The following is a 27,546-nucleotide window of genomic DNA, read 5'->3' as shown; positions in this document are numbered from 1 at the left end:
TATGCAACAAATGGTTCAAATATGTTATCTCAATGTTTCACGCTTTATTACAAATGTCACCAAAGAAATGTTAATATTTCACTTCTGTTCTTGGATTTTCGTCACAATAAAATACAAAGAACATAATCTTCCCAAAAGTTATTTACAAAAATTTAAGCTAGTGCCATTATAAATTACAATCACTTTTATTTAAGTATTAATTATTTCAAAAAATAAAAGCCATTGTTCTTTGTAATATCAATACATCTAAGTCATGTAAATACCACACCTATTGCATTACAAATGCTAAAGATGTCACATTTGCGAAAGTTAAAACTATTGGCATTATAAATGACAAAGCTATTCATTTCGCTATTCTCAAAAACCAACACATATAAAAAATGTGTCATTTACAATACTAATAGCTCAAACTTTCCTAATGCGAGACCTATTGCATTGCAAATGCTTGTTGGTACTTGCGGCTAATGGGAGTTGATTTTTTGAAGTTGTTCTGGCTTCTGAGAAATAAGCACTTAAAAGCTTAATCCTCACGCCATGACGTCAATAAAATGTAATTTTCCTTCATGTTCGCTAGGAAATTTTACATTCATCTCATCTGAAAACAGATTAAAAATAATAATTGGTTTATTTTTTGAGGAGGCCTAAATACTAAAGGTGACTCTCCCCAATCCACATTACCGGCCTGCACACTGGCTTAGATTGTGTAACACCTACAGATGACAATCAGTTTGAGAACCAGATGTGGTATAAATATTATGAATTTACGTACTTCAATCATGAAATATAAAGCATGAGTTTGAGAACAGTTGGGAATGCATTGACAAGAGCATGTTATTTGACTGTTGCAGAGCTGATGTGGAAGATAATAACTTACAAACAAATAAGCAAAATGTGACATCAGTTGTGAAATACTTCATAATTAAGGAAGACTTCCCTGCAGACATTCTGCCATTACTCGCACAGAGCACATGTTTACAACAGTTTGCCTTTTTACAGACTACAATAATGGCAATAGAATGCTCAGTAATTGTAGGTATCTGCTAGGTCCTGAAATGTACTTTGGTTTTCTTAAAATTGTTAAAAGTAGAAGATGGTTACAATTATACCATAATACCATGAGCAGAATATGTGTTTAACATAAACTCAAGGTACAAGATGTACATTACTTAACAATTTCAAAGAATGATCATATACAATATTTACATTTATTTTAAAAACTGAAAGTATGGAAGGAACGCCACTCTATAACTGTTCTATACAAAGATCATTGTAGAAGTATTACTTTTGGATATATAATATCCACATTTGCCAAAAGTATATTGAGTTATTGATGAATGAACTGAACATTTAGATTCTCTTCAAAGGACTGTAAACACATTTTAACTTAGTCCTCTATTAGTTTAATGACAATTAAAAATTCTTTAAATCTTCACAAGTAGGTCTCAGTCCACATTTACCTTCTCGTCCCACTCTGCCATGTGTGGTGCCATCTCCCTCACAGCAAAATCAAAGGCCACTTTTTGGAAGTCCTTTTGATCCTCACTAAGACCAATGGAGGCTGTAAAACAGAAGCATCTTTGAGTAGGATCAGCACAGGCAAATATTTAGACACAAGCAGTGGTGTGTCATCGCAAATGGGAGCCAAGAAATACATATTTGGAATCATGGCAAATATGACAGTCATAGTAACAGATTCTTTCTCTAAAGACCCCTTAATTGCAGAGGTTGCCCTAAATGAATCCAACTATTCTTCCCCTGATCCCAAGATTACAGCGTCCTTATCTAACACTGCTTTTGCCCCCAATTTACAAATGAGTGAACACAGAAACGACAATTTGCCAATTAACCCATGGAAGGTTACAAAGTCAAGTTTGTTGCTCCCATCAAAGATCAAGGAGTAATCGAACCAAAACATTTTCTTGGGAGGGAGGGATTATCTAACACCAGGGTAAGAAGGACATGATCCCACTCCACCAGGAAGCACATTATTTAGTCAACTCGGTTTGATAATATTTGTAAATGGTTTTCAAGACCAACCACTGATTACAAATCGGCATGTTGGTGTCTTCATAAAACGCTCAACATACCTGATTAACAACACTGATTTCCCACTCATTTTTCCGAAATCATTGTCCCAGTTAAGCCTCACCACAATGGTATTCTAACCACACCTGACTCTGCATTATGCTGCCTTAATTCAGCCCAAATTCATGCAAATATATCTCTCCCCGCATCCCTCTCGACAGTTTCCAAATATAAGTTAGGAACAATCAAAGCCGTACATGTTCAAAAGAACCAACTGATTTCTTTTTTCCCTTCCTCCTACTATTCATTTCTTTGTATTATTTGGTAAAAAGGACATCTACAAAAACATACATCACAAGTCACTTGAAGAGGTAAAAAGAAAAAAGCAATTTATGTGTAAAAGTTTATTCAAATTATGGCTCTCCAGGGAAGTAAAGATAACGTAATTGAAAATCAGAACTTGTTAACTTGAGGTAGAACAGAATAAACAACAAAAAATAAAATTAAACAATGAGAAAGTGCACCTGGTGGATTATTGTATTGCAATTGCATTTATGTAGCGCTTACTACCCCATACGAGTCGTCGAAGCGCTTTTTCGGCGAGTAGCACGCTACTCCGGGACCAATAGAGGATTAGTGTTGAATTAGTACAGTGAAAACTTGTAAGTACATTTTAAGTGGTAGATAGGTTAGGCAGTTATTTGGATTTGGAATGATAACAGAAGGATAGAGGAGGAAAAAGGTTTGTATTTATATAGTGCTTGTTGACGCACGATATTCAGGAAGCCCATAAAGGATTCGTGTTGAATTAATATGGTGAAATATGAAGTCATTTCAGTGGTGGATATTAGTCAGTTATTTGGAGTGAGATAGCGGAGGGATAAAAGAAAAGAAAGGTTTGTATTCATATAGCACTTGTTACCCCTGATGGGTGTTGAAGCGCTTTTCTGGCGAGTAGCACGCCACTCCGGAACCCATAAAGGATTAGTGTTGAAAATTAGTATAGTAAAATATGAAGTAATTTGAGTAGTGGATATGTTATTCAGTTATTTGGGTAGAGAAGGGTAGGTGGCGGGATAGAAGAGGGAAAGAAGTTTGTATTTATATAGCGCTTGGTAGCCCTGATGGGGTTTTGAAGCGCAAGTAGCACGCTACTCTGGAACCCATCAGGATTTGTGTTGAATTAGTATGGTGTAACATGAAAGTAATTTTAGTGGTGGATATGTTAGTCAGTTATTTGGATTGAGAAGGGTTGGGGAGGGGTAGAAAAGGGAAACGGTTTGCATTTATATAGCACTTGTAACCCCAATGGGGTGTTGAGACGCTTTATTGGCGATTAGCACGCTACTCTGGACCCCAATAAAGTATTAGTGGTGAATTAGTATAGTTGAATATGGAATTTGAGAAGTGAACATGTTAGTCTGTTAATTTTGATTGAAAAGGATAGTGGAGGGACAAAAGAGTGAAGGATTAAAAAAAATTTTTTTTAGGTCTTAGCAGTAGGAGGAGGAGTTTGGATGAGTAAAAGGAGTTTTGGAGGGGAGGAGTCAGAGGGAAGAGTTTAGAAAGGTTTGTTTTAGGGGATCGGTATAGTAAAAAGAGGTGTCACATGATGCAAGGAGGGGTAGAGTAGGAGAGAGTCTAGAAAGGGTTATTTTGGGGATCACAGTAGTGGTATGGCGTTTGGGATAAATGAGAGAGTGGATGAAGAGGATATATTGATAGATGTTTAGGATGAGAGATAGGGTAGTGCATTGGAAAGAGTAGTAGAACGAAGTTTGAGATGAGTCAGAAGGTTGGGCTGGAAGATATATTGAGCGAAGTATAGGCTGAGAAATAGGGTAGTGCATTGGAAATGCTAAATTAGAAGAAAGTGAAATATATAGATTCATAAGTACATTGAAAGTATATAGATACATAGAGGAGGTAAGTGTATGTAGATTAAAGATATTGATAGAGGCACATGATGAGAAATAGGGTAGTGCATTGGATATGCTTTTTCAGAAGAAAAGTAACAGACACACATATCCAAGTACATGGAAGGTACATAGATGCACAATGGAAGTATGTACATGTAGACCAAAGATGATTTTAATTTATTTATTATTATTATGTTTTCTCTCAACAACATAATTATTTTACATGTTAATACAAAGTAATACATAAAGATAGGTACATATCTATAGTGAAAACAAATGCTTGTATACAGAGGGATATGCTGTAAATTTCTGTTAGCGTATGGTGCTTATGTGGGGAAGAGCCAAATCTTGAGTAGTTTTCTGAAGATAAGGTGGTTGTTGGTGGACCTTATGTTGGGGGGTAAAGAGTTCCATAGTTTGGCTGCTTGAACAGAGAAGGATGTGCCACCCATGTTGTTTTTCTAGTATGGTGGGATTTTGAGGCGAGATGCTCCTTTAGAGCGGAAGTTCCTTTGTTGAATGGGTTTGGTGATTTTATTCCTGATGAAGAGTGGTCCCATTCCATGTTTTGCTTTGTGGGTGATACAAAGCAACTTGAACGTGGATCTTCTGGCAACCGGTAGCCAATGCAGGCTTTCAAGACAGGGGAGATGTGGTCTCACGGTTTGATATGCAAGAGTAGTCTGGCAGCCGAGTTCTGAATCCATTGTAGTCTTTTCATGGTCGTTAAAGGTGATCCGTGGTAGAGGCTATTGACGTAATCGAGTTTGGACAGAACAAGGGAGATGGTAGCTTGGACCATGTGTGGAAATCCCAAATGAGGGAAAATTCGTTGCAGCGTTTTTATAGTGACAAAGCTTGAACTTGCTAGTTTATCCACTTGGACATTCAGCGACAGCTTGTAGTCCATGGTCATTCTGAGGTTTCTCATTTCCTTCGATACTTTAGGCGGTAATCCCAGTTCATTAGGCCATGCGGCAAACGGGTTGTAATGTTTCCAATTGCCACACGTGAGTATTTCAGTTTTTAAAGCATTCAATTTGAGATGGCTCCAAGGCATCCACTGATCCACGGATCTGAGACAGCTGAAAATGGGTGATTTTCTAATGTCTTTGGGGCATTCCAGTTGAAGGAGTATTTGCGTGTCATCTGCATAGTTATAGCACGGGAGGTGAAATTTACTGATCAGTACTGGTAATGACTTCATGTAGATGTTGAAAAGAATGGGCGAGATGATAGAACCTTGAGGAACCCCTGCTTTGTGGAGTACGGTTTGGACAAGAAAGGCGGGGTATTTATGACATTTGTTCTGTTTCGAAGGTAGCACGCAATCCCGTCTACAGCAGTTCCCTCTATGCCGGCTTCATAGAGTCTTTGTTTCAGAGTGTCATGGTCATCCGTGTCAAAGGCAGCTGAAAGGTCCAAGAGGAGTAGCGCAGCTACCCCGCTGCGGTCAACTTTATTCTTCAGGTCAACCCAGATGGCAAGGAGGGCAGATTCAGTGCCTCTTCCAGGATGGAATTCTGTTTGGAAGTCCGAAAGTATGTCATTCTCTTCAATGAATTGTTACATCTGGGCGAACGTTGCTCTTTCTATCAGTTTGTCCATGAAAGGTCCATTTGTAATGGGTCTGTAGTTGTTAGGGTTCAGCGGGTCCAAGTATGTTTTCTTCAGTGAAGGGGTTATGTGTGATTTTTTGAGTTCTTCTGGAAATATTCCAGAAGTTAAGGAATCGTTCATGATTCTTACGGGCGTGGCAGCAGAGGTTGTTAAAAGAATTGTTTTGAAAGATTGTGGCAGATAGGGGTCAGAAGGGCTGTCGGCAGGCCTGCTTGCTTTGACCAGGTCCATAAATTCATTGTGTGAGATTTGTTGGAAGGAACGGAGAGGCTTGATAAGAGCATTCTTGGATTGTTATTTTGTACAAGAGTTAGTGCTGATGCTTTGTTTCTATTTGAAGTACGAGTCCAACGTGTCTGCTTTGTCCGTGTAATGATTTGCCAGTTTGTCTGTGAAATCTTGAGTTAAAGGATGAGTTCCTTCTAGGCAATTTGGTTTGAGAAATTCATTGAGTACTTAATAGACTTCTTTATTTGCACATTTAGCGATTTGAATTCGGTCTGAATAGTACTTTTTCTTAGCTTTTTTGATCGCAGACTTGTATAATCTGTTAATTTTCTGTAGTTGAAGTGTGTCTTGTTTGGTGTTTGTTTTGAGCCAGGTACGTTGCAGCTTTCTGATTTGTTGTTTTATGTCTTTTATTTCTATCTTTCTCCAAGGCGCTTTTTTTCTTTTGTTCTGTTGTGTGCTTTTGAGTGGTATCAGGATGTCAAAAGCTTCCTGTAGCCACTCATATAGATTTTGAACAGTATTTATTATTTCCAGATTTGTACTGGATGTTAGTTGTGTTTATAAGTGTTCCAAATTGAGTTTCAAGGCCGATAGGTGGATGGATGTAAGGTAGTTTTAGGTGAGTCGCTTAGTGTTGTTTTATGTTGGAAACCAAGCAAGTGGTGGTGTGACCATGTGACTGGAGTTATAGTTTGAAAGGTAACTAGTTCGGTATTAGCAAAAATGGCATCTAGGATATGTCCATCAGTGTGTGTCGGTTTGTGGACAATCTGATGCAGGTTCAATGCATCTAGACCAGTGATTATTGTTTTTGGATGGGTCTTAATGGGTTTATATTTTTGTTTGAATATCTTTTATTGCATTTTTTTGGCATGAAAACACATATGAGCAAATAACATAGCCGTAGCGCTGGATATACATTACATGTCGTATCAGTTGCACAGACACATTAATGAATATAAGTAAGAGACATGATAATAAAAGCAAAATAGTGAGAACAGCATGACAGGGCCATTAGCTATAGTCGTGTAATAAATAAAGGAAAAATTATGAATCAACAACAACAGTCCTCAGAATAAACCAACTGTTTCCTCACATCCCACCAGTGAAATGTTTAGGTTGGGACATCTGCAATGTGGTATCTATGGATCAAGCGTGTCAGCAATGCAGAGTACATTCAAATCATTTATTCGGAACAAGAAACTGTGAATAACAACCTGAGAATGTAGGGACTAAAGACTGGGTGATGTCAAAACAATGAATGTGTGGTGCAGACGGGGCAGTCAGGGGCGGGCATGTGTGGTACTGAGTCAGTAGTGGGGGTCGTCCGACGCGACAAGCAGCAGACGCAATGAGGGGAGGGAGGGGAGGAGGAGGAAAGGATGGGAAAGCCAACTTAGAGACCCGATCTAGCGCCTGCAGGGAGGGTCTTATTGGGTTTATCAAACCAAATGTTAAGGTCACCCAGAACGCATTGGTTGGAGTGTATTGTTATCAGGTTTGAAACTGTGTCTAGAAGTGCGTCTGGGAATGTTGCCTTGCTAGGTGGAGGTCTGTAAAGGAGCAGGAAGTTACAGGAGAAAGACTGTGTAGGATTGTATCTTGTTAGAAGAGCTTCACAGTTCTTTATGGAAATGCTATCAATTTTAATGTTATATATATTGTTTGCCTGAATACAAACAGCAAGACCACCTCCTTTTTTGGCTATACGATTTTGGGTGTTAGTGACCTCCAACCACAACTCCTGGGGCGCACGACTTCCTTTCCAAGCCATTCTAACTTGTGAATGAATAAATAAGTCCTTCCTTGTAACCTCGCAGGCAGAGGGGCACGCCACATAACCACAACAAGCATTAGAAATGCAATCGGGCTCGGATTTATTTGAGTTTGAGCTAATGGCATTGTAAATGCCAATGTATTGTTGCTATGTGTTATGGAGTGTGTTCATGTGGTGTGTACTGCCAGTGATCTCCTTGTGAGTGTGCAAATATTGCACCACTTGCCTGTCATGTCCTTCTTGTGAGTGTGAGAAGCTTGCACCTCTGCTGCCTGTGGTCTCCTTGTGAGTGTAAGAAGCTTGCACTGCTGCTGCCTGTGATGTCGTTCTTGTGAGTGGGAGAAGATTGCACCTCAGCTGGCTGTGGTCTCCTTGTGAGTGTATGCACTGTCATCGCTAGCCTGTAGATATGCACTGTCATCGCTAGCCTGTAGATATGCTCTGTCATCACTAGACTGTAGATATGCACTGTCAGCTAGCCTGTAGATATGCACTGTCATCGCTAGCCTGTAGATATGCTCTGTCATCGCTAGCCTGTAGATATGCATTGGCTTCACTAGCCTGTAGATATGCACCGTCATCGCTAGCCTGTAGATATGCACTGTCAGCTAGCCTGTAGATATGCACTGTCATCGCTAGCCTGTAGATATGCACTGTCATCGCTAGCCTGTAGATATGCATTGGCTTCACTAGCCTGTAGATATGCGCTGTCATTGCTATCCTGTAGATATGCGCTGTCATCGCTAGCCTGTAGATATGCATTATCATCGCTAGCCTGTAGATATGCTCTGTCATCGCTAGCCTGTAGATATGCTCTGTCATTGCTAGCCTGTAGATATGCACTGTCATCGCTAGCCTGTAGATATGCATTGGCTTCACTAGCCTGTAGATATGCACTGTCATCGCTAGCCTGTAGATATGCATTGGCTTCACTAGCCTGTAGATATGCACTGTCATCGCTGTCATCGCTAGCCTGTAGATATGCATTGGCTTCACTAGCCTGTAGATATGCACCGTCATCGCTAGCCTGTAGATATGCACTGTCATCGCTAGCCTGTAGATATGCACTGTCATCGCAAGCCTGTAGATATGCATTGGCTTCACTAGCCTGTAGATATGCACTGTCATCGCTAGCCTGTAGATATGCATTGGCTTCACTAGCCTGTAGATATTTATTTATTTATTTATTTGAAAAGTTTTATATAGCGCTGGCTAGACCCGAAGGTATCAGAGCGCTTTACATGAGTATCAGACCATAGTTGCAGGTTACATCATTACAAGATTACACAGTTTCAGAGCATATGCACTGTCATCGCTAGCCTGTAGATATGCATTGGCTTCACTAGCCTGTAGATATGCGCTGTCATTGCTATCCTGTAGATATGCGCTGTCATCGCTAGCCTGTAGATATGCATTATCATCGCTAGCCTGTAGATATGCACTGTCATCGCTAGCCTGTAGATATGCACTGTCATCGCTAGCCTGTAGATATGCTCTGTCATCGCTAGCCTGTAGATATGCACTGTCATTGCTAGCCTATAGATATGCATTGGCTCCACTAGCCTGTAGATATGCACTGTCATCGCTGTCATCGCTAGCATGTAGATATGCATTGGCTTCACTAGCCTGTAGATATGCACCGTCATCGCTAGCCTGTAGATATGCATTATCATCGCTAGCCTGTAGATATGCACTGTCATCGCTAGCCTGTAGATATGCACTGTCATAGCTAGCCTGTAGATATGCGCTGTCATCGCTAGCCTGTAGATATGCTCTGTCATCGCTAGCCTGTAGATATGCATTGGCTTCACAAGCCTGTAGATATGCACTGTCATCGCTAGCCTGTAGATATGCTCTGTCATCGCTAGCCTGTAGATATGCTCTGTCATCGCTAGCCTGTAGATATGCACTGTCATCGCTAGCCTGTAGATATGCATTGGCTTCACAAACCTGTAGATATGCACTGTCACCGCTAGCCTGTAGATATGCTCTGTCATCGCTAGCCTGTAGATATGCACTGTCATCGCTAGCCTGTAGATATGCACTGTCATCGCTAGCCTGTAGATATGCGCTGTCATTGCTATCCTGTAGATATGCGCTGTCGTCGCTAGCCTGTGCACGTGTAAATTACTTACAGCCTATCACGTCAACGCTACTAAATACACAGCACAGCGAAGACGAATCACTAGGCAGATGCCATAAAAAACTAAGGAATGTGCCAGCCGGACCCCTTTCTGCATTTTTTTTTTGAACACATAAGAGCTCGGAAGCTCCGCCTCCACTTCGTGGTGGCTTAGGCCCGGGCCCTAACAAGCAGAGCCGAAGCCTATAGGGCTGGCGTTTGTTGCCAGACTTTTAGCTCTGTGAGTGCTTGTTTTGTTTTGTTGTGGCTTTTGCAAAACTCCATTGTCATGGAAACGGCCAGGCACCCATTCATATACAAAAATTGGCTAATATATAAAAACAATTGTTCTCAGAAAGCACGTATTGCGTTTATTACTGGCAGTGAACGGAACTACTTCATGGATGTGCAAGGGCAGTTACTGGGAAGTTAGCAATGGCTTTAGTGGGTCAATTTCTGCAAAGTTATATGTAGTGGGCGGGAAGAAACGTGAATGACACAATAACGGGGTAATGCATGAAGAGGGCTCTTTAAAAACTCCTGTTAGTAAGTGTATTAAACATAAAATGTTTGTTCAAATCAGTAGGTCTTGGGTAATGGCAGTCCTAAAAAGTTAGTTACTGGCTACACTCTGCCCTCTGCACTGCCACTCTGCACTACCACTCGGCCACTCTGCACTGCCACTCTGCACTGCCACTCTGCACTGCCACTCTGCACTGCCACTCTGCACTGCCACTCTGCACTGCCACTCTGCCCTCTGCACTGCCACTCTGCACTGCCACTCTGCACTACGCACTGCCACTCTGCCCTCTGCACTGCCACTCTGCACTGCCACTCTGCACTACGCACTGCCACTCTGCACTACGCACTGCCACTCTGCACTACGCACTGCCACTCTGCACTACGCACTGCCACTCTGCACTACGCACTGCCACTCTGCACTACGCACTGCCACTACACACTGCCACTCTGCACTACGCACTACCACTCTGCACTACGCACTACCACTACACACTGCCACTCTGCACTACGCACTACCACTCTGCACTGGCACTCTGCACTGCCACTCTGCACTACGCACTACCACTCTGCACTCTGCACTACGCACTACCACTCTGCACTACGCACTACCACTCTGCACTACGCACTACCACTACGCACTACCACTCTGCACTACGCACTACCACTCTGCACTACGCACTACCACTCTGCACTATGCACTACCACTCTGCACTGCCACTCTGCACTACGCACTACCACTCTGCACTCTGCACTACGCACTACCACTCTGCACTACGCACTACCACTCTGCACTACGCACTACCACTCTGCACTACGCACTACCACTCTGCACTACGCACTACCACTCTGCACTACGCACTACCACTCTGCACTACGCACTACCACTCTGCACTGCCACTCTGCACTACGCACTACCACTCTGCGCTGCCACTCTGCACTACGCACTACCACTCTGCACTACGCACTACCACTACGCACTACCACTCTGCACTGCCACTCTGCACTACGCACTACCACTCTGCACTACGCACTACCACTCTGCACTCTGCACTACGCACTACCACTCTGCACTGCCACTCTGCACTACGCACTACCACTCTGCACTGCCACTCTGCACTACGCACTACGCCTCTGCACTCTGCACTACGCCTCTGCACTACGCCTCTGCACTCTGCACTACGCCTCTGCACTACGCCTCTGCACTACGCATCTGCAGAACTAACACATTGCCCTAGTCCAGGCCTCTGCCGCGCCGGCCCTCCGTGGTTGGCTGGTCGAGCACATTCCGCAGGGGCATAGATAAGCATCCCCGCGCCAGACATCGAGTCCAGAAATCTCCGAGCCTTAGGCACACGCTCTGCCCGGCTGCCCCATCCACTTCACAGGGCAGTGAATCACACAGCGAGAGATAAGAACTGAGAAGGAGTCAGCGCTCGTGATGTGTGAAAAGTTCAAGCAGGACACCTCTCTTAACCATCTGGATTGCATTACACGGGCACTCTGACAGCTCCTAATTAAGATTAATCACTCTGCCGTGCTCGTTCTCGCACAGAATATGCCACATCGGGCACGTGTAAATTACTTACAGCCTATCACGTCAACGCTACTAAATACACAGCACAGCGAAGACGAATCACTAGGCAGATGCCATAATAAACTAAGGAATGTGCCAGCCGGACCCCTTTCTGCATTTTTTTTTTGAACACATAAGAGCTCGGAAGCTCCGCCTCCACTTCGTGGTGGCTTAGGCCCGAGCCCTAAAAACGACAGCTTCCGCTTCCGGCGCACTTGTGCAATCCGTGCCTGCCCTGGGGACATTGTGTCATCGTGCCACAAGAAAAGTAGTTCTCTTTTTCAGCTTGAAAATACTTCTGGTCTGCACGCGCTTCAAGAGGAGGACTTCTGCAACCCATCCCAAAGCAAAAGGCTCAAGGGCTCCGGGGGGGCCGTGCCCTCTGAAACATCTATTTGTTCTGGAGCAGGGCCCTGCGCCTGGCACGGGACAGACTTCCTAAACCAGAGTTGTTGTTTTTTTGTTTAAATCATTATTTCGGGACAGACTTCCCAAACCAGAGTTGTTGTTTTTTTGTTTAAATCATTATTTTGGTAGTTTGTAAAGCGCTGGTTGTCATTTTACGATAGCATCTAGGTGCTAATGGCCAGGATTAGGAACCATCATGTTCCAAGGTCTCCCAATTTTTACATAGCCCAGTTAATTTAAGCTCATCTCACGACACTTGCACGACTCCTGAGATGAAATACCTGCTGCAATGCCATTTCCAGGCGGTCTGCGATATAGAAAGACACGTTCTGCATTTTGGAAAGTTCAGCTGCTACCAACATTCCTCCTCCCGCCTCGGTGGAATGGCTCCAAATTCATATTAAAACCACTTAGAGCTTATGTTTGTCAAGAGAGCGGGCGCCACGCAGTGGTAGAAGTGGGCGGGGACGGAAGGGCACGGCGTGCCCCTATTTCTAGAAATTATTCCAGTCCGTTCCCCTACTTCTTGCTTTCAAAAAAGCATCCCGGGTCGGCAAGAATAGTTCTACCTAATAAAAACGATAACTTTTTTCTTTCAGCTTTCAGGGGCTGCTCGCACTTCTCTGTTGTACTCCAGAGGCTGCAGCAGCCCCTCCCTGGGCTCTCACAGGCTGATGGCAGGCCCATTGTCATTCCGATTGAGGCTGATTACCCCCTTTAGAATGACAATGCGCCCGCCGTCTGCCTTTAGCATGTCATGTGCCACTGAGATTGGAGCTTTTCCCGAAAGAGCGCTTGGACGCCTTGTTGGAGGTAGTAAGCACTATATAAATGCAATTACAATACAATGATTGTGTCATGTTATGTGAGAAGGCCTGAAAAAAATGCCTTTTCTGTGTATAGGGTTAATCAAATTTTTTTTCACTGATGCACTGATATGGAAGGAAGGCAACCCAGTACAATCTAAAGAGACTGAGACAAACTATTTGTCTCAATCTCCACGTAAAGGGCCTGTGTGCTGGGGAATCTCTCGTTGTGACGATACAGTGGCTCTGACAATATGATCCCCCTTGACACACATACGACCAACTTTTCATGACCTTCCATCACTCACAGCACAATTGGGGCTGGGCTTTAAGTGGGATGAAAAAACTGGGGGGCTCTCAAAGGGACGTGGGCGATATAATTAAGGATGTCGTTAAAAGATTTATGCAAAAAATATGTGCCCAGCGTAATGTGCTGCCCGACTTGACGGGGCAGGAGAAGTGATGGGGCAGGAGAAGTGAAGGGGCAGGAGCGGTGATTAGGAATGGGCAGGAGCAGTGAACGGATAGGGGCAGTGAACGGACAAGAGCAGTGAACGGGGCAGGAGTAGTGATGGGACAAGAGAAGTGATGGGGCTGGAGCGGTGATCGGGCAGGAGTGCTGACCAGACAGGAGCAGTGAACGAGCAGGAGCAGTGAACGGGCAGGAGCAGTGAACGGGCAGGAGCGGTGAACGGGCAGGAGCGGTGAACGGGCAGGAGCGGTAAAGGGGCAGGAGCGGTAAAGGGGCAGGAAATGTGACGAGGCAGGAAAAGTGACAGGCCAGGAGCAGTGACGGGGCACAAGAGGCAACAGGAAAGGAGAGGTGACTGGGCAGGAGAGGTAACTGGGCAGGAGAGGTGACCGGGCAGGAGAGATGACGGGGCAGGAGAGGTGACGGGGCAGGAGCAGTGAACGGGGCAGGAGCAGTGAACGGGGCAGGAGCAGTGAACGGGGCAGGAGCAGTGAACGGGGCAGGAGCAGTGAACGGGGCAGGAGCAGTGAACGGGGCAGGAGCAGTGATGGGAAAAGAGAAGTGATGGGGCTGGAGCGGTGATCGGGCAGGAGTGCTGACCGGACAAGAGCAGTGAACGGGCAGGAGCGGTGACGGGACAGGAAATGTGACGAGGCAGGAAATGTGACGAGGCAGGAAAAGTGACGGGCCAGGAGCAGTGACGGGGCACAGGAGGCAACAGGAAAGGAGAGGTGACTGGGCAGGAGAGGTAACTGGGCAGGAGAGGTAACTGGGCAGGAGAGGTGACCGGGCAGGAGAGGTGACGGGGCAGGAGCAGTGACGGGGCAGGAGCAGTGACGGGGCTGGAGCAGTGACGGGGCAGGAGCAGTGACGGGGCAGGAGCAGTGACGGGGCAGGAGCAGTGATGGGGCAGGAGAAGTGACGGGGCAAGAGAGGTGACTGGTAAGGAGAGGCAACAGGGCAGGAGAGGTGACTGGGCACAAGAAGTGACAGGCACGTGACATGACAGGTAGGTGATGTGATGGGCAGGAGAGGTGACGGGGCACGAGAAGTGACGAAGCATTAGAAGTAATGGGGCAGGAGCGGTGATTAGGCATGAGCAGGAGTGGTAACCGGGCAGGAGCGGTGAACGGACAGGAGCAGTGAACGGGGCAGGAGCAGGGAACCGGGCAGAAGTAGTGAACGGGGCAGGAGCAGTGAACGGGGCAGGAGCAGTGAACGGGGCAGGAGCAGTGAACGGGGCAGGAGCAGTGAACGGGGCAGTAGGAGTGAACGGGGCAGGAGCAGTGAATGGGGCAGGAGAAGTGAATGGGGCAGGAGCAGTGAATGGGGCAGGAGAAGTGAATGGGGCAGGAGCAGTGAATGGGGCAGGAGCAGTGAATGGGGCAGGAGCAGTGAATGGGGCAGGAGCAGTGAATGGGGCAGGAGCAGTGAATGGGGCAGGAGCAGTGAACGGGGCAGAAGCAACGGTGCAGGAAAAGTGACAGGAGAGGAGAAGTGACGGGCCAGGAGAAGTGACGAGCCAGGAGAAGTGACGGGAGAGGAGAAGTGACGGGGAATGAGAAGTGACGGGGAATGAGAAGTGACAGGGAAGGAGAGGCAACAGGGCAGGAGAGGTGACCAGGCAGGAGAAGTGACCGGGCAGGAGAAGTGACGGACTGGAGAAGTGACGGACTGGAGAAGTGACCGGGCAGAAGAAGTGACCGGGCAGGTGACGTGACGGGCAGGTGACGTGACGGGCAGGTGACGTGACGGGCAGGTGACGTGACGGGCAGGTGACGTGACGGGCAGGTGACGTGACGGGCAGGTGACGTGACGGGCAGGTGATGTGACAGGGAAGTAGAGGAGAGGTGACAGGGCAGGAGGAGTGACGGGGCAGGAGAGGTGACGGGGCAGGAGAGGTGACGGGGCAGGAGAGGTGACGGGGCAGGAGCGGTGAACGGGGCAGGAGCAGTGAACGGGGCAGGAGCAGTGAACGGGGCAGGAGCAGTGAACGGGGCAGGAGCAGTGAACGGGGCAGGAGCAGTGAACGGGGCAGGAGCAGTGAACGGGGCAGGAGCAGTGAACGGGGCAGGAGTAGTGAACGGGGCAGGAGTAGTGAACGGGGCAGGAGTAGTGAACGGGGCAGGAGTAGTGAACGGGGCAGTGTGAGAAGTTGGCCTGATATATGATGTCCACTATTCTAGTGGGCACCTTGCACCAGTCCAAACAACCCTTACGGTGATGGTTGTAAAGTCAACCTTATAGACCAGCTATCCTAGTGGTAGCATGGACAAAGCAGTTTTAGGCTAAAACTTCAGAGAGCATGTGAAGCCAGCTGTTTTACCATATATAATCCCTTGAATACCCAAATGAAAGGACACCACACACGGTATATATCAAATATATATGTATTTATTACTAACACAACCCCTCTGCACTCTTTATGAGGTCAGAGTTCGAGATACAGCACAAGTTACTCAATAAGCATACTATAAGTTGCACAAATACAATTCTGCCCTAGGGGCCTCACGAACCATATACTGAATAAGTGGTATAAGAACCACTTCAGGAAAGGTGAGTAGGCCTAGGGCCTAGGAAATCGCTGGGGCTACACTGAGCAACCAAGGGATTGGAAGTAGGAGGCCCACGGGAAGCGTGTGCAGTGTCTAAACACACACGCAGGTTACCATAGAGTTTCAATGGGAACGTAAAAGTTACAAAGTAGTAGATTTTGGACACTTCCGGATGGACTACGGGAAAACCCTGTTAAACTAGGACACTTGGATAGTTAATACCCACGGGAGCACCAGAGTACTCGAGTTACCTCACCCAGGGAAGCTGGGTGCATAGGTGTTCTTTCGTGCCGGGTTTCGTCAATGTTTCCTACGGAGAGCTGCAAGAAAGTGCTGCAGGCGACCAGGAGAAAAGTGTCCGGGTGGATCCAAGGGTAGATTGGAGTCGAGAAGAACCTGAAAGCAGAGGGGACAGAGTCTGGGTCACTAGCCAGTGACCAGGAAGGAACCAGGCGATTTCGAGATGCAATCAGGTGAAGAGGTGAAGCTTGTCTCTGCAGCCACGAGGACCAGGCGGCGTCAACGATGACCAGGAGCTGGAGTCGAGTTGTCCCATGACGGATCTAGCTGTTGGCGGTGTCGGTATCCAGATGGGACCCAACAAACCTTAGCAAACGCAATCCACGCAGGATTGGAAGATTGGCTTCAGTTCAGACCAGCAAGTCTGGGGAGCTTCTTCTTCACAGAGAAGCTGGAGCAAGCCCGGAGCAACCAGGCAAGCAGTGTAGTTTTACAAAGATGTCTTCAGAGGGCCTACTAGCCAACGGGCTAGCAACCGCGAAGACGCATTGAGCTGAAATACAGGCACAGGCCCCACGCGGCACTCGTGGAGTGTGGAGGGCTGAGCTTCGGTGCAAATACTGCTCGGTCTGGGGCTTCTCAAACCCTAATGCACAACTTCAAGGGTACCTCAGAAGCTGCACAGGTAGCAAAAAGCAGGCAGTCCAGGATATCCGGTCCCACGTCTCTCGTGTCCGCCACGGGTCTCAGTTTTGCTGTGGATGTGGGTCGGAGTCAGAGAAGTCTGGAAGTCCAGTTCCTGCATCGCTAAGTCTTCAGGTTCTAGCGGGAGTGTCGACAAAGCAAACCGGCAAGTTACTGTTGGTGCCCGTTTGCACAGGGTAGTAATTGCAAACACAACAGTGATAGACAGAATGTGGATCAATGTCACACATTCACCCCAGTCAAAAGATCTGGGCCCAAATCCATCGTTTTTCCACTCCACACCACCCTGGGTTAGACAATGGCGATATGCAAATCAGCGCTGACCCTGTTTGCACAGGGTGGTCACTCCTTGACCACAAGGGAGATATCTTAAGTCTTCCAGTCGATATGAAACGTCGAAGGTCCAAGAGTTTCGTTTGAGAGTTTCTTTCCAGGATAAATCTAAAGTCTCTAGACACAGCTCCTAACTTTATACTAAACTAAGGGGCTGGATTACCTGCTAGGTCCCTCCTATGGGTGGAACCTGGGAAGGGGGTGGTTATACCCCTTTCCGTTTGTCCAGTTTCGTGCCAGAGCTGGGGCTGGAGTGCCCCAGCAACTGGTTTGAACCGGGCTATGCATGGAGCACCTTGTGTGCCGACGGCAGCAACGAAAGGGTTAAGGTAACATGTTGTTACTGCTTATATTTCACACGCTTTGCATAAACCTGTATTCCCCTATAAGTGTTTGCTTTTTCCTGAATTAAACCTCAAATAAACATGTTTATCCATTGTTTTAATTAAATAACGTTATAAGCTGTAACTGGTCAGTGAAATGCTAAACGTACAAAAAATTGGTATGTTTTGCTATTTCTAGCCACACCCCGACTCCGCCCACTGATTCAATCTTTGGTTATTCCTGACCCCTGATTCTCCACCCACAGTTCCCCTACTTTTTATTTCCCACTTCGACCACTGGCGCCACGGCAGTAGTAAAAATGTTTACATTGTAAAGCGCTTTTACAAACAGGTCAGGGCAGCCCTCCCGGCTTGTTGAAAATTATACACAACACGTAACAAAGTGTCCTGTCATCCGACATGCGACTGACTCTACCTCAACAAGTTTAATGAAAAATAATTATATATCTTACATAACGTACAATAAAAAGATGTTCTATCCTTTTTTTCTCTTCACTCTAATCTCATCCTAACACCAATGTCAAATCAATCGACTTGTTGCAGCTATCTTTAGGAAACCATTCAAGGGGCCATCCATATAATTTCGATTCTGGAAAAGAAGAGACAAACATTTCAGTGCACCACTGAATATTTATAGAATGAGTAGATGGAGAGAAAACCCAGCAACAGCCTACAGTATTAGGCTAGCAATTATAGAAACCCATTTTGATTTACTGACTAGGAAGACTTTCTCTGCTAACACATATTTATAACACTGGGATCTGCAAGGTGGATGTTCCCTCTTAGGGATTCTTTTACCCAATAGTTGGGGCTTCAAATGCATGGTCTTTCATCTGGTTTGAGTCTAGTTGAATGGAATTCTAAAACATGAGGTGGCTTGGGGAAACATGCCCTGCTCTGATGGTCTGACTAAGAGGCAGCACACTTTTTGTATTGTAGTTAATTTGACACTTTGGGAGCCTGTAGTAAGCACACACTGTATTCAGTGTTTGTCAGAGTAGTATGAGGCACACTCATTCATTTTACAGTGGATCATTGAAACGTTTTATATATTTGTCCGACAGATGAGCATGTGAGACAAATGCAAGGATTTAAGAAAGTTGACATATGACTACTTTTAGGCCTTCTCAATGAATATTATGCCTTGTGCTTAAGGAAGGCTTAACACGGGCTACTAGCTAAGGTCAGAGTTAATTTTGAAGCTTTCACTCTGGTATGCAATTGCCTTGAACATTTGGTGCTGAGCTACCCTACAAAGAGGATCACGTCATTAACCAAATATGTCCCTTCGATCAGAAGATCTTTCCTCGCTACTTGTGCCTCCTTCAAGAGGAGTCAGGAAAGGAGGGTTGTTTGAAAATACGCTAGGAAATGCCATCTCACTTCATCTTCGGAGGGAACAATCTTTGTGTAAACACTTTAGGAGCCACTGCACAATAGTTAGGCACATCCGGGCCAGCAGTAGCTACCCCCCCAAAAAAATTCTGAATGATAAGATTTTTTTTTTTGTGATATTGATTTCTCATACCTAGCGGTCATCATGGTCCCTTTCATGTTGGTAACGATAATGGTCAAGTCTCAAAGGGGATCATGAATTTCAATATTTCTCCTGCACATATCCAAACCAGAGTTTTGGTTTGGTAGGCACACAGTCATCTGTTGTTTTCATTGTTGAATTGCCCTTTCTACGCAGCTTCAGACGGGCATGATACAGATGGCATTAAAGTACTGCGTTACAGAATGGTGCCAAGAATCCGGTGGCTCAGTGCCATGACCGCTGTGGGCTACTTCTCCAAAGTATTAAAAGTAAACATATACTCCCGGAAAAACGGAAGAGGATCACCTCCAAGTTAATAGGTTATTCATGGTCCTTGGGGGAGGGTGAACTATTCGGGCTTGTTGAGCGTAATTATGAATTTTTGGCTAAAAGATTAACCTGCAACCACCCTCCATAATATGGTTAATATGCTGATGCCTCATACAAGAGTTCTTCATTTATTTCTGGAACGTTTGACAAATGGGGGTAGCAGGACAGATGCATTTTTTGATAGAAACCTGGTCTAGCCAAGAATTGTACAGGCTGAAGGGATCACTCCTACTACATCTGGATTCTAGGAGAACCTGCCTGACATGAGGAACTATGAACAAATGCGAGGCTAGAGGAACTCTAGTCTCATCCCTTGATTGGCACACACATTATCGATGTTCCTTTAGTTAAAGAAAACTACTTCCATTCAGTGTTCGTTATAATTCATTCCGTTTATTTAGTAATGTTTCTGTAGAATTGGTTCAAATTTCTTCATAATCATATTCAACTTAAAAATCAGGCACTGTCTTTTTTAACATATCCAATGGATTTCGAGCATTGATGGCATGCTCTTCATCAGGGAATAGACACTAGAAACAATGATATGTCCATATCATTGTTTCTAGTGTCTATTCCCTGATGAAGAGCATGCCATCAATGCTCGAAATGCATTGGATATGTTAAAAAAGACAGTGCCTGATTTTTAAGTTGAATATGATTATGAAGAAATTTGAACCAATTCTACAGAAACATTACTAAATAAACGGAATGAATTATAACGAACACTGAATGGAAGTAGTTTTCTTTAACTAAAGGAACATCGATAATGTGTGTGCCAATCAAGGGATGAGACTAGAGTTCCTCTAGCCTCGCATTTGTTCATATTAGACTTGACGTCGCAGGACCTTCGACGCCACCGTGTTGAGCACCACCAAATCAATTAACACCGGTTAACCCATGAATGATTAACCTTACGCAAAAAACGCAGCTGTGCATCCACCCAAATAATTATGACATGAGGAACTGCCACATTATACCCAACTGTAGGAAGCTGGCTCTCTATATACACTGCATTAAAGAGAAATACACTGTGTAGAGTCCAGTGGGTCCGCAATTGGTATATGAGGCTAAAGTACATCATTCTAATGGTCTCTTTTGTGGCAGTGTGGGCAAGCAGTTAGGCTGATCGGAGAGTAGTGCTAAAGGGGTCCAGATGGCCCGACAGGTTGGTGGATACCACGTCACGTGCTATCATTTCTTATACTCCGTCAACGATTGAGGATTGGCTAATTGACCCATGAGGAGAGAGTGCTGCGTGTGTGCTGGTTACGGAGCCAACGAAGGGGTGGGGTTATTAGGCGTTACGCACCAGAGATTCCTTTGGGAATGTGCATGACCTTACCGCATGGGGGGGGGGGGATTGGTCTGCACTGGCAAAATGGGAGGAACAAGGGCTACAAGTGATGGGGGACCTTTAAGAGGAGGGCGTTCTCTTGCCTTATCAGATGCTGCAAGATAGATATGGCTTGCCCAGAGGCGACTTCTTACTACACTCAGCCCTCGTGACTGCAATCAAACGCCATTGGGGAGGAGGGTTATTGGAGCCGCAGACATCCTTAGCATGCCAATATGTGGTGATGGCAGCGGGAACCTATAAAGCTATAACATGCCTATACAGACGACAGGTGGCGGAGGGGATGCAGCCATTGAGCCAGTTACAAAGGAAATGGGAGACCGACCTGGGTAGGGAGATCCCTGTCACAACGTGGTCTAAGATAGTAGAGAGAGCGTGGAAGAGCACGCTAAATGCTCGCTTCCAGCTTATTCACTTCTATGTTTTACATAGGGCATATTTGACTCCGGCAAGGATAATTAAGTATTTTAATGTCAATACAGCTAGGTGTCCCGGTTGCAACTCAGAGAAGGCGGAATTTATTCACATGGTGTGGAGTTGCCCGCAGTTAGGGACATATTGGGAGGAAGTGATAGATGCCCTGTGTGAGATAACGGACAGGCGGATAGAGCTGGAAATGGGGGTGTGCATAGTACACTGGTTTCCTCATACGGCTAGAACGAAAATCACGAGTAAGTTTTTAGACCTGGGGGTTGCTATTAGCCAAAAGGGAGTTAACGATGCATTGGAAATCCAAGCAGGGTCCCAGCATTGAGCGCTGGAAGGCAGAACGAACTAAATGGGCAGCCAGTGAGAGTACGGTGCGGTTTCAGCAGGCTAGAAGAGTCAAAAATGAGAAGGCGCTGGAGGCTGCGAAAGCATGGGAGGCTATGGTTGTGCTGATGATGCTACCCGATGCGAGGTCGGACAGGGACTTAACAGATACGCCAGCAAGCCCATCCTGAACAGAGGAACTATAGTGGGGCTCCTAGCGCCTTCAGAAGGCGCTGCTGCGAAAATGGATTTGAATTGGGCCAGACTACTTAGCTCAGAGGTGGAGGAGAGGCACTCCCCCCACGGCGAACTGAGTACTAGTGTTTGTGTTGCTAATTGGGATAAAGAAGGACACACGGGTGGAGAGGAATATATGGGAGGGACCAATAGTTAGTGGAGTAGATGCAAGCAATGTTTGGAAAAAGGGCACAAAGGCTAGATTGAATGGACCAATTACCTAAACTGGCACGCTATGGACATTATCGGTAGCAGGAATCGCATGCCTGAAAGGACAATGAATATTCTGCTGTGCAAGAGTAACTTCAGGACAAAGCCAGATAACAATGCTTAAACGTAGAGAAAAGTACATGTAAACGATGATGTAAAAAGCTGCAAGATGTTGGTGCGTGAATAAAATCAATAAAAATATATTTTAAAAAAAATCGGAGGGTAGTGCTAAGCATTTGTTGTACTCACAGAAGCAATAAATGAGACAAATTCAAATAATAAATCTGAGAACAAATTAGAAAAATAACACCTATTTTTAGGTTTCTCGCCTGGCGTTGCACTGCGCAGCAGTTCTCGCGCAGCGCAAGGCATTTAGTAGGTGAAAAACTGGGTTTTCACTCTGACATAGGAATCGCACACGCTCGTGCGTGTGCGATTCCTTCCGTGTAAGGCGATTGGCCTGGCGTGCGTCTTTTTATCAAAGACTGCACACAATTGGCCAGAGGCGGGCACTTTGTTCCCCTTTGGCCTATTGGTGTCTATTACGCGCTTACCAATAGGCCATACCTCGCAGCTCCCGTCCTCTTGCACCTCGCTAGTTATTTTGGTGTGTGATTTATTTAACAACCCGGCAAGGAATGTGAATCTTTGTTGCTTGTTACTCTACTAGTTTGTCTGGTACTCCTGCCTCTCCCATTACGGAACTTTCATACTTGTGACCGGTATCTAAAAGATTTCCTCTCACTTGGAATTGATTGTGAGATTCAGAATGCACAAAATGAACTGATCCAAAATTATATTTTTTCCTGTGTCCCTGAGGGATTGTACTTTGTGTGCATGCATCCGGCAGGGTTGGGGTCGCGCTTAGTTGAAATGGGAACCACACCTATTTTAAGAGGTCAGAGCCACTCCCTATGCTGATTGTATTGTTCCTGTTGTGTTACGTTCTTGTGTGACTCCCGTTATTGAATCAGAACACAATAGCTGACACTAGGCAGTTCTGCAGGGCGCTGTTTAAAACTATCAAGTTTCCAGGTCTATTCAGAAGTAGCGCATTCATTCTGTTTTTGCTTTGCATTCTGGGACTTGTAGTGTAAGTTTTACCATTGTGATAAACCGGACTAGAAGTCCCAGGATGTAAAGTAAAATGCTGGGCTGCGTGAGATAGTCACGTAAGGACCCGGGAAAATTGAGCACTCTACAATTGCAGGTAACTTGGGTTGCAGCATTGTAAAACTAGTGAATGCTATAGTGAATTGTAAACTCTTCAGTTAAGGGTCTCAGCAGTGTGTGTCATAAACAGCACAACCGATATAGAAGACATGTCATACTGTATTTACAGTATACCTAAGCTTGTGTTTTCTATCGATGTGGCAAGAGTGTCATTCACCACCCCATACATTTGCCCTCTTCCTAGGTAGCGCAGGTGTCACGGGAGAGAGCATGAATACATTAGAGGTCGGCGATCGATTGGTAGGCCTGGTCCCCCTCTGACGTGGCGGCTTCCTCTGTGCTGCCGGCAGGCATTACATTTCAGAGTGGGATGGGAGTAGGAATGCTGTAGTGGCACAGGAGAGCACTCTGCTCGGGGCTGGACACAACCTATTAGCAAGCTTTTTGCTCCTTTCATACACAGCACTCATGCCATCGGGGGAGGGGTCAGGCGCATCGCATCTGATTTTTTTTATTTTTCTGCTCTCTCCAAAAATAACTTCTTCCGAGCCTTTCTATGTGAGCAGGGGTTGATGTCAGAAACTTCAAGTCTCCCCTTTGAGTTTGTTTTACTCGTTGGCGAATGGTTTCACTTTTGAAAGTCGTCATTGCTTCGCCGATTAACAATAAATTATCTCACACGATTCCTAATTGGGTTAATTATGAATCTTGTTAAGTTCACGGCTATTGCTTTGCTGCTGACAAAGCAAGAGATTGCATTACATTGGGACAGTAAATGTTGCCCGTGCGTTACTGCTTGGTTGAGTATCCCGATCTGTCAAGAGACCACCTGCGACATCTGTGCTGTGACAGTCCCCCTCTGCTCGGCCTAAAGACATTTGCCAGCCACTTCGAGATTACCTACTGTCTCTGGAGCCTAGAGACCCGGAGGGGGTGACCCGTGAGGCTACTATATCTATGCATGTGCCACCAATTGTATTTGTCATAGTCGAACATATATTGTTGTAACCGTTCTAAAATGTGTCAAGGCCACCACCACTTCATCTTCCCTTCCCCTTTATTTCTTTGACTCACTTATGTTGTGATGCTCTTACTACTCCTAATGGCCTTTTCCGATACATTAATGCACTACTCTTGTTACTCTGTTACCCATGTAGTGTGTTTATTTGCATGGTTTTGTGGCTTACCTGAAAATTATGAATAAAGTAAAACAAAAAATCTGGATCTTGTACTCCAAACCTGAATCTCCTTCTTGTTGTAGTTTAAGTAGCCTCCATCCATTAACTATCGTGGGCACTGTCAAAGGTGCATTGATTTTCTACGTGGGTCAGGCAAGCCTCCTTTGCAGTCGTGGGTGGTTTTCTGACGACCATTTGTACACATGAACGCGAGATTGCGTGGCACATCAAGCTCCTGCGGCACCCATGAACCCTGTGCACCCGCACTGTGAAATATGTACATAATTGGGACATAGACTGAGCCCTACGGGTAAAACACGCACTCACAGAAGCATAGGTGCTGACATCAGACCTTAACCAAATGGCTGGCTCTACCAAACCAATATGAATCCAGGATTTGGGTGGTGTCAGACCCATGTGCTTCTAATAATGGGCTCTTGAGGCTATGCTTTGCACTCATGAATGAGTGGCTACCAGAGAGAACCCTTAGCATCTTTGTCGTTTCCAGATCCATCTGCATAGATTGCTAGGGTGGTTCCAGACCCTCTGCACCCACAGGTGGCTCTTGCAGTAACTTGGATGGAGTTGCAGGTTGAATCCCTTGTTTATATAATGCTTTTGTCCCCGGTGACCCTGCGAGGACTTTCTGCCTCTCATGTTGACTATGCCAGCCCATTCTGCCTCATCGTGTGACGCTGGTCCCTCCACACTTCCACAAGGCCGATATCCGGGCACCTTTGCCTGTCCCTCCCATTCACCAAGGCCCACAATGCGTGTATGCAGAATCTTTTTGCCTCGCATGGTGACCCTGCGAGCAGGGAAATCTTAAGGGTTTTGGGGGCTTGGACCGAATGTATTTGGAGGCCCCTGTTTGGCATTTAATTTAATTTCAGCTCTGCCATGCCTTCTTTGAAAAAGTTACAAACATAGCAGGTGGCATTCAACCCTTGCTCCATCTAATATTCGGGGACAGTTACTTGTGTTTCAATATGTTAACACAGCAGCAGCTCACTAATATCACTGCAAATAATCTGTGACACCCTGCCATTTCTCATATGCAAGGTCCTGTTTTGATCTAAAGGAAACTTTTTTTATGGATGTTGCATGCAACATAAACGCAACATTTCTCTGAAAAATGTCAGTAATAGACTCACTCACATTAGACATTATTTAAAGGCGAAAAACGTATTTAAAACAGGCAGTTTAAGAATGATGCATAGTAATCGGGGCAAGACTCTGCAGAACAAAGCTGGCTGTATCAGGGGACCCCTGGATGACTGGGGCCCTGGGCCAGAGCCCACTTTGCCCATGCATTAAAATATCTCTGCCTGCGAGGCCTCTCTGCCTCACCCGGTGACCCTGGGCGTTCACACCTCCACAAGGCCTGTATCAGTCTTCCATACACACGGCATGTATTCGGCCCCTTCAGCCGGTCCCGGCCCTTGTCGTCCCAGAGGTCTGTATGCGGTCACCACTTACTACTACCCTTGTGTAACACTCCTTTCTGCATTTCCCGTGACCCTTCACCCCACCACAGGGCCTGTATTGCCGCTTTCTGCCCACTTCGGTGTCTTCAGGCTTGGGCTGGCCTATTGGGCATTCTAGCGAAAGGGAAAGGGTTGCTCTGACAGGACAGTGTATGGGCTGTTTTGGGGCTTTTTTTTAAGGTCTGATACAGGCTTCATCTAGGGGTGGGCGTATTTTTTGCTCACAGAAAGTATGTAATTATCACAGGAAATACACATTATAATGCATGCTACACAAGGAGGCTGTCCACAGGACAAATAGAGACCTTCAATATGCTCTTTATTGTGAGATAACCATTTTCAACATCTGTTTGCCAGAATAAATGATCGTGTGTACCTTTCCCTCATGAAAGTCCATGAGACTTTTTTGCTTGATCCAACAATCATGAGCCAAAGCTATGCAGTAGCATAAGCGTGATGAAAACAGGAAATGATGCGAGTTATAAGTAGCCCAGGAGATGGTATCTATACAAGATTACATTCATAATCAAAATTCAACATGGTCTACTTTCATGTCCTCTTAATATTTTAATCTGTTGCTGACAAAATGTAATATGTGGTGGAGAAAGATCAGTGTCAATGCATATTCAGTGCTTGTTTACCTCTATGATGCCCCCTTTGGCTTTTGCTTCCACAACGCTATGCTTTGCTTTAATAGAACTGGTTTAATTTATTGGCTTTCATGGAATGCGACAAAGGACTATCAGCCTGATTCATCAAGAAAGGAAACTGCGACTCTCAACTAGCGATTCACAGCGAATCGCTTATGGAAAGGCGCAGATCGGAATTCATCATAGTTAGCGAGTAATTAAAGCGATTCGCACACGGGCGCAAAAATCGATAGCGAGAAAATAAAATCGCCGAAAATTCGCTATTACCCAGATATTCCGTCTCTATTTAGCGCCACGCAAATCCCCATTAGCGACATCTCGCCAGTAGCGAGATCGCACCAACGGGAAGTCGCTTTTCGAGCGCCGTGATGACGTCAGAACCAGGAAGCAGGCAGTTCCCACCCCCATTCTGAACTGCGAGGCTGATCGCGAGGCTGCAGCTAAACAGAGAGCTCCGACGGGACACCTCCAAAGTTGCGCAATTCACCCATCAGCGACATTAGCAATGTCAGAGGAGTCTGCACCAGGGCCCAGTGACACCGGGCGCAAGAGAAAGCTCAAGTTTTCCGAGCAGGAGTTGGAGCAGCTCATCGAGGGAGTGGTTGAAAACCACGCAAAACTCTTTCGGAAAGGACTCCCGGAGGGTGCCAGAGATGGAGAGACGTCGCATCTGGCTAGGAATATCAGCCAAAGTGAACGCTGTGGGCGTGACACACAGGTCACTGGACGAGCTCAAGAAGAGGTGGTACGACCTCCGAGGTCGTGCCAAGGAGAGGGTGGCAGAGAGGCTGGGCGAGACATCTGGTACTGGGGGCGGAGAACCTACTGTCCCTCCCAATACCCCCATGGAGGACCGCGTGGAGGACACCCTCGAGACAGAGGCGTGCATAGGTGTCACCAACCTGGACTCATCCCGACCCAGCCAAGACAGCCAAGGTAAGTGGCATGCGACTGCGACCCTGTCCCCTACCAATGGTCATGGCCC

General features: G+C 45.8%; 1 protein-coding gene across 1 annotated transcript in view; it reads right to left on the bottom strand.

Moving 5' to 3' along the window:
• The window catches only part of ACAD8 (acyl-CoA dehydrogenase family member 8), a 265,843-nt gene that overhangs the window by 206,912 nt on the left and 31,385 nt on the right, over nucleotides 1-27,546 (bottom strand). The window contains exon 2 of the mRNA XM_078681817.1: nucleotides 1,458-1,558. Coding sequence (XP_078537943.1) covers nucleotides 1,458-1,558 — 101 coding nt within the window. The remainder of the gene's footprint in view (nucleotides 1-1,457; nucleotides 1,559-27,546) is intronic.

This window comes from Lissotriton helveticus, chromosome 3_1, assembly GCF_964261635.1.
Source record: "Lissotriton helveticus chromosome 3_1, aLisHel1.1, whole genome shotgun sequence".
NCBI classification, from domain to species: domain Eukaryota; kingdom Metazoa; phylum Chordata; class Amphibia; order Caudata; family Salamandridae; genus Lissotriton; species Lissotriton helveticus.
The sequence above is the reverse complement of the archived record's forward strand: the minus strand, read 5'-3'. Positions and strand labels throughout refer to the sequence as shown.